General features: G+C 55.8%; 1 protein-coding gene across 1 annotated transcript in view; it reads left to right on the top strand.

Moving 5' to 3' along the window:
* SLC38A10 (solute carrier family 38, member 10) overlaps positions 1-6,276 on the top strand; it is a 48,151-nt gene that overhangs the window by 23,957 nt on the left and 17,918 nt on the right. The window contains exon 10 of the mRNA XM_011992858.1: positions 5,860-6,016. Within this exon, the coding sequence (XP_011848248.1) occupies positions 5,860-6,016 (157 nt within the window). The remainder of the gene's footprint in view (positions 1-5,859; positions 6,017-6,276) is intronic.

Raw genomic sequence — 6,276 nt, 5'->3', positions numbered from 1 at the left:
GTAGTCCCAGCTACTCGGGAGGCTGAGGCAGGAGAATGGCGTAAACCCGGGAGGCGGAGCTTGCAGTGAGCTGAGATCCGGCCACTGCACTCCAACCCGGGCGACAGAGCGAGACTCCATCTCAATAAATAAATAAAACTCTACAAGACATCGTTATTGTTGTTTCAAATAGTAGTTATTGATCCAGGCATGGTGGCTCACGCCTGTAATCTCAGCACTCTGGGAGGCTGAGGCAGGAGAATCACCTGAATCCGGGGGGTGGAGGTTGCAGTGAGCCGAGATCGCACCACTGTACTCCAGCCTGGGCAATAGAGCGAGAACCTCCATCTCAAAAAAAAAAAGAAAAAGAAAAAAGTATTTATATTGATTCTTTGTGGCTTCTTGTTTTTTTTGTCATGGGGTCTTGTTTTCTAGTGTGCCTGGTATTTTGCAGATGTCATGTTTGAGAAATCGTAGAAGTTCTGGGTGACGTTGTCATCCATCCATCATACAGGGGATAGGCAGAAGGCCTGTGTCCCATTGAGGCAGCTGTGTTTCCAGTTGGCCTTGTTCCCAGGGTACAGCCCTTCTGGGGTCTCAGCTGGGCAGTGACACCCTCAGATGGTGGAATCTTCTGCTTGGCGTTCGTCTTGCTCCTTTCTGCATAGCTCGTAGCTGGCAAGTGCTTTGGGGGAGATTTTTGCACACAGAATGTGGAGTGACATGCTTCTCTGAGGTTTCCTTCTCTCCCTCGAGTTCTGGCTGCTGGGGCGCCCTCATTCTTCCTTGTCGGTGCCCAGCCCTGTGAGTGTGCCCAGGCTCTAGGCTGTTGCGTTCTCTTGTCACGTCTGCTCAGTCCCAGTCATCGATGAGGCTCCAAGGACAGCAGGCTTAACCTCGCTGTGACTGAGGGCTCTTCTCTGTCCTCTGGGATCCGGACCTCGCAAGTCTGAGCTGACAAAGTTGTTTACCAGTGTCTTCGGTTGGGTGTTTTTATTGTTTTTATCCAGCTTTTACCATTGTTTTAAATGGGAAGACCAGTTTGATACCAGCTGTTAAGCCATAGCTTGAGGAGGAAGTTTCTTGGCGAGTTTTAGGAACTTCAGATGGCATGAGAGGCTCAGCCTCTGCCCATCAGATGTCACATGTCCTGCTATGCCAGGTCCCATGTTTTAGGCCACTGGGCTTTCTTAGAAAAAAAGTCTGTTCTGTGAGTTAGCAGGAGAAAGAAGGAAGGAAAGAAGGGAGGGAGGGAAGGAGGAAGAAAGGAAAGAAAGAAAGAAAGAGAAAGAAAGAGTCATAGTTAGAATTTCCGCACTCCAGTATTATTTTATTTTATTTTATTTATTTATTTTTTTTTTTAGGCGGAGTCTCTCTCTGTCGCCCAGGCTGGAGTGCAGTGGCGTGATCTCAGCTCACTGCAAGCTCCGCCTCCCGGGTTCACGCCATTCTCCTGCCTCAGCCTCCCGAGTAGCTGGGACTACAGGTGCCCGCCACCTCGCCCGGCTAGTTTTTTGTATTTTTTAGTAGAGACGGGGTTTCACCGTGTTAGCCAGGATGGTCTCGATCTCCTGACCTCCTGATCCACCCGTCTCGGCCTCCCAAAGTGCTGGGATTACAGGCTTGAGCCACTGTGCCCGGCCTAGTATTATTTTAAAATAATTCCTCCCTCATTTTTTCTAATACTTTAATGACTTCTTTTTTTTTATTTAAATCTTTGGTCCACCTGTATTTTATTTTGGTGTAAGAAACAAAGTATGTATCCTGAGTTTGTTTCTAGGTGGTTCCGTAGTCGTCAGACATGATTTATTGAATAATCATCACTGATGGGAAATGGTGTCACTATTGTAGGTTAAATTCTTGTGTGTATTCAGGCCTCACTTGGGACCTGTGTTTTACTTTATTGGCTGGTCTGTCCTTCCATACCGTGTTAGTTGTGTGTTAGTTGCGTGTTCGTTGCACACCCTGGTGACACTCACCGAGCTGTGACTCGTGGCTCTTGGAACATTTTAATTCTCGTCCCGCCTCTTGGCTGTGAATAATACATTTTCTCCATAGTCTTCTTTGTTTTATTTTCTGTATGAATGTTGGAATCAGCCGATCTGACTCTAACAAAAAATTCGTCCTGCTTTTTATCTTTCAGTCTAACTGGGCTTTTTGAAACTATAGATTAACTTGGGAATTGCTGTCTTTACACTGCAGCGGACATGCAGGCGTCCGCGTGACTCCCCTGCCCAGCAGGAGGGCACCGTGTTTGGCTTCTCCAGACCTCACGAGGTCCTTCGTCCCCGTCTGTTTCTCAGGCCGCTGTTGGCTGCACTGCACGCTATCCTGGATCTCTTTTCCCCCTGGATTTTCTAAGTGGCTGTTCGTGTAAAGGGAAGCCAGAGATTTCATAGGTGACATTTTCACCTGTTCACCTTACTGTACTCCTGCTGGATCTCTTGGCTTTTCACCTGCAGCTAATGATGATGTCACCTCCCTCTTTCCAGTTGCCGCAGCACTTCCTCCTCTCTTGCCCGTGTGTGGCGTCACGCGCCTGTGGCCACGGCGCTGCTGGTGTAAGTGGCTGGCGCGTCACTGACTCACTAGTGTTTAACCGTTAACCCAGTGTCGGCTTTTGACTTGATGTGTAGACGTGTAGACAAACGCGGAGAATCGAGTGAAAGAAGCATCTCCCTGTGCCTGCTTTGCCATGTTTTTTAGAAGCTAGAAAGCACGTTGAGTCGCGTTCGCCACGGTTTGGCTGCGTGTGGAGGAGACGGACAGGTTTCTTTCTCCCTCTGACTTGGGTCTGGTGTGTCCTGTTCCCAGCGCTCCTGTGGCTCTGCAGTAGGTCGTGGAGCCAGCAGACGACGTGTGCCATCCGCTCAGCATGCCCTGTTTCCTTAGGTATGGAGATGTCAACACCACAAGGCCGTACCCGGGGCCTGTGGCGCAACATCTCGGCATGGCCACTGTCCCAGGGGCTCCGGCCGCGCCATGGAGGGGCACAAGCCTGGGTCTGCGTCTCGGCCCGTCTGAGTACTCTCGGCGATGTGGTGCCTGTACCCGGCCCAGGGACCTCAGGAAGAGCCAAAACTGGTGCTATGCTGGGATGGACAGGGAAGTGGGGATACCTGTATGGTGGGTGAATCAAGGCAGTGCTGGAGAAAGACGTGAAAAGAAGGAATGTTCCAGCTCATCCTCACATCAACCGGGGGCAGGAAGATAGGTCAGCCCTGAGGGAATCGAAAAGATATGTCCGTCACCACGTGTTTTGTTCTTTGTTTGTTTTTTGAGACGAAGTCTTGCTCTGTCCCCCAGGCTGGAGTGCAGTGGTGTGATCTCGGCTCACTGCAAGCTCCGCCTCCCGGGTTCAAGCGATTCTCCTGCCTCAGCCTCCTCAGGAGCTGGGATTACAGGCGTGCGCCACCACACCCGGCTAATTTTTGTATTTTCAGTAGAGACGGGGTTTCACCGTGTTGGCCAGGCTGGTCTTGAACACTCCTGACCTCAGGTGATCCACTTGCCTCGGCTTCCCAAAGTGCTGGGATTACAGGCGTGAGCCACCACGCCCGCCCTGTTTGGTTCTTTATTTTGAAAGTCAGAAAAGTCAAGGGTCTCTCCAATCCTGAGTGAGGCTGGGGCTTTGGTCCTGCTGCCTGGGAACCATGAGGGGGTGGAGCAGCAGGCGGCTTAGAAGGTGCCTGAGGGCCGTGCCTGAGGGCCACGCCGAGGGTGGATCCCTGGGGCACGGGAGGCCGCCTCACAGGGGTGCACCCAGAGGGCAGTAGTCCCCAAAAGGCCTGAAAGCGGGCCCCTGCTCCTGGAAGATGTAATGAAATGAACACTGTGACTCGCAGACCTGAGCCACCAGCGGGGCGTCTGCATGTAACCAGGGAGGATCCCCAAGGCCTGCTGAGGCTTGGGGCCTTGCTGGGTGGGTGCCTGGATGCTAACCGGGCTGCCCTGAGACCCAGATTGAGGCGCGTGGTGCACAGCAACCAGAGCCCCCGCCTCCAGCTGTGCTTTTCGTGACGGAAGTGCGGAGTGTGGACTCGCGCTCTGTCTACACATGTGGAGCGAAAGTGAGCGTTTTCTCCCCTGCCCCTGGTGCTTCTCTCTGTGTTTGACTCAGCGATGCCTTGTGTGTCTGGAGGCCCTGATCACTTCTGCAGGGGAGGGTGCTATGATCCGGGCAGTGTGTGGCCCCTGGTCAGGCCCCTGGATTTCCAAGCTCAGGTGAGACGTCTGGAGTGGGCTTGCATTCCTCCTGCCGGCCGGCTCTGCGGCTGTGTTGATCTGATCGCTGCAGAAATGAAAGTCTCGGGGTGCTCTGAAACCAGGCGTCTGGCACACTGGTCCTGTTGAACGACCGTGTGCTCAAAGGAAGTTCTTCGGCTCTGCGGGAAGCTGTGCTGGAAGGCACAGGACTGGAGGCTGGGCTGGGGCTCCATGGGCTTCCCCCTGCCACTGAGCCTGGGCAGCCGCTGCACTCCCCACAGGCCCCCCGAGTTCCCAGCCGTCCCGTCTGTGCCCAGTTAGAGGTGAGGGTGTGCTGCCCTGCGGGGCAGGGTTCCTACACTGAGGGGCTTCCCAGGGCTTCCAGACAACATGGTCTCCTGTCCAGGCACTTCCTGGTGGGTCGGGTTAAATTTCCATCCAGACCCTTTACCCCAGGTGGCCGGAGCCTGGTGTCTGCCCTGTGCTGGCTGGCAGAGGCCTCGATGGGAGAGCAGGCCCTGGAGACAGAGGTCCAGGGGCAGCTCTGGTGTAAGAGAGGTCACAAGGGCTGTAACGGGTCCCCAAGGCCAGCCTCTGATGGCCTTTCCTTCTGGCATCAGGCCTCTAAGCCATGACCACCCATGTCACCCACTAACAGCTGCTGCCGGGCAGGCCTTTCCACACGTGCTCCCTACACAGATCGCATAGCCTCGGGAGATTTCAGGTTTCTTCCTCTTTTTATTATCCTAAGACTGCTTTGGTCGCCTTCTGGACACCACCACTGCCCTGGGACTCTTCCCTTCGCCGCAAGGAAGATGTAACGTGGCTGAAGGGGCCTGTACAAATGCAGAACATTTGGGGCCAGGGTGAGGCAGACTCTGTGGGCCGCCGAGCCTGCAGGCCTTGCCCGGACCTCCGGAACATACATCAGACAGTGGCCCCACGTGCACCTGGGGCAGGCCTGCCGTCACCACATGCTCTGGCCAGCTGTCATTACTGCCAGAGGGGCCTTGGGCTCCCTGGGCATCCTACAAGCCCCGAGGCACACGGCGGCCGGGCTCTCTTCAGCGGAGCCCACTGACCTCAGAGCCTCAGCAGCACCTGGTGTCCGGAGACACCAACACTAGCCCCGTGTTTCCAGGTGGCAGAGAGGGAAGTGGAGGAAGCAGGCTCTCCGCCGGCTTTTCTTTTTCAGTCGCCGCCAGCTTCAGAGAGTGCGGGTCCTTCCCGCCATGGAGCCCTCTTCTCTAATTGTGTTGGACCAGGGAGGTCTCACCAGTTCTTCTGAACGGATTCTGTCCCTCCCGCTTCGGCCTGAATGGCTGGCATAGCTCTGACAGGGTTGGCCCATGACCCCAGCTGGCGGGGAGGGCATGTCATCCACAGGCTGGATGCCAGGAGTCCCACCATGCTCTGAGAGCAGCGCATCAGGGCTCAGCCCTCTCCCAGCGGTCAGGAGCTTCGCCGGCATGCGGGCCCAAGTCTCCCCGGGAGTGGCCACCTGTCCTCAGGCAGGGCCGACTGCACGCCTGTCCCACCCTCGGGGGACTTTGTCATGTCCACTCTCCTCGTGCCTCACCCCGTCCCGGAGCCTCTCTGCCAGGCCAGTTTTATGCTCGGCAGGAGCGGGGGCCACAGCTGTGACTCCCGCCCCTGGGGTCTTTGTCTCCGCAGGTGGTGCTGTGGGTCGGCCTGGGCATCCTGGTGGTGAGCACTGTCACCACACTGTCTGTGGGCGAGGAGGTCCCCGAGGACTTGGCAGAGGAACCCCCCGGTGGCCGACTTGGAGAGGCCGAGGGTTTGGTGAAGGCAGAGGCAGCGCGACTCTCAGGTATGCCCACCCTGGCCCTTTGAGCCTTCTCAGGGCAGGTGCCCACTGGGCATCTCCTGAGTCTGGTCCAAGGATTGTGCTTATCTGCTCAGTGGCCTCTGTCCTATGTGGGTGCAGCCAGCGGGGTGGGGCCACCGCCTTGCCCATGAAGATGCTCTGTGCACCATGGCTGGCCGTGGGGTGACCGCCTGTATGCAGGGAACGTGGGACAGGAGTGGCCGTCTGTATGCGGGCAACGTGGGACAGGAGTGGCCGCCTGT

Source organism: Mandrillus leucophaeus, unplaced genomic scaffold (genome assembly GCF_000951045.1).
Source record: "Mandrillus leucophaeus isolate KB7577 unplaced genomic scaffold, Mleu.le_1.0 Scaffold1, whole genome shotgun sequence".
Classification (NCBI taxonomy): Eukaryota; Metazoa; Chordata; class Mammalia; order Primates; family Cercopithecidae; genus Mandrillus; species Mandrillus leucophaeus.
The sequence above is the reverse complement of the archived record's forward strand: the minus strand, read 5'-3'. Positions and strand labels throughout refer to the sequence as shown.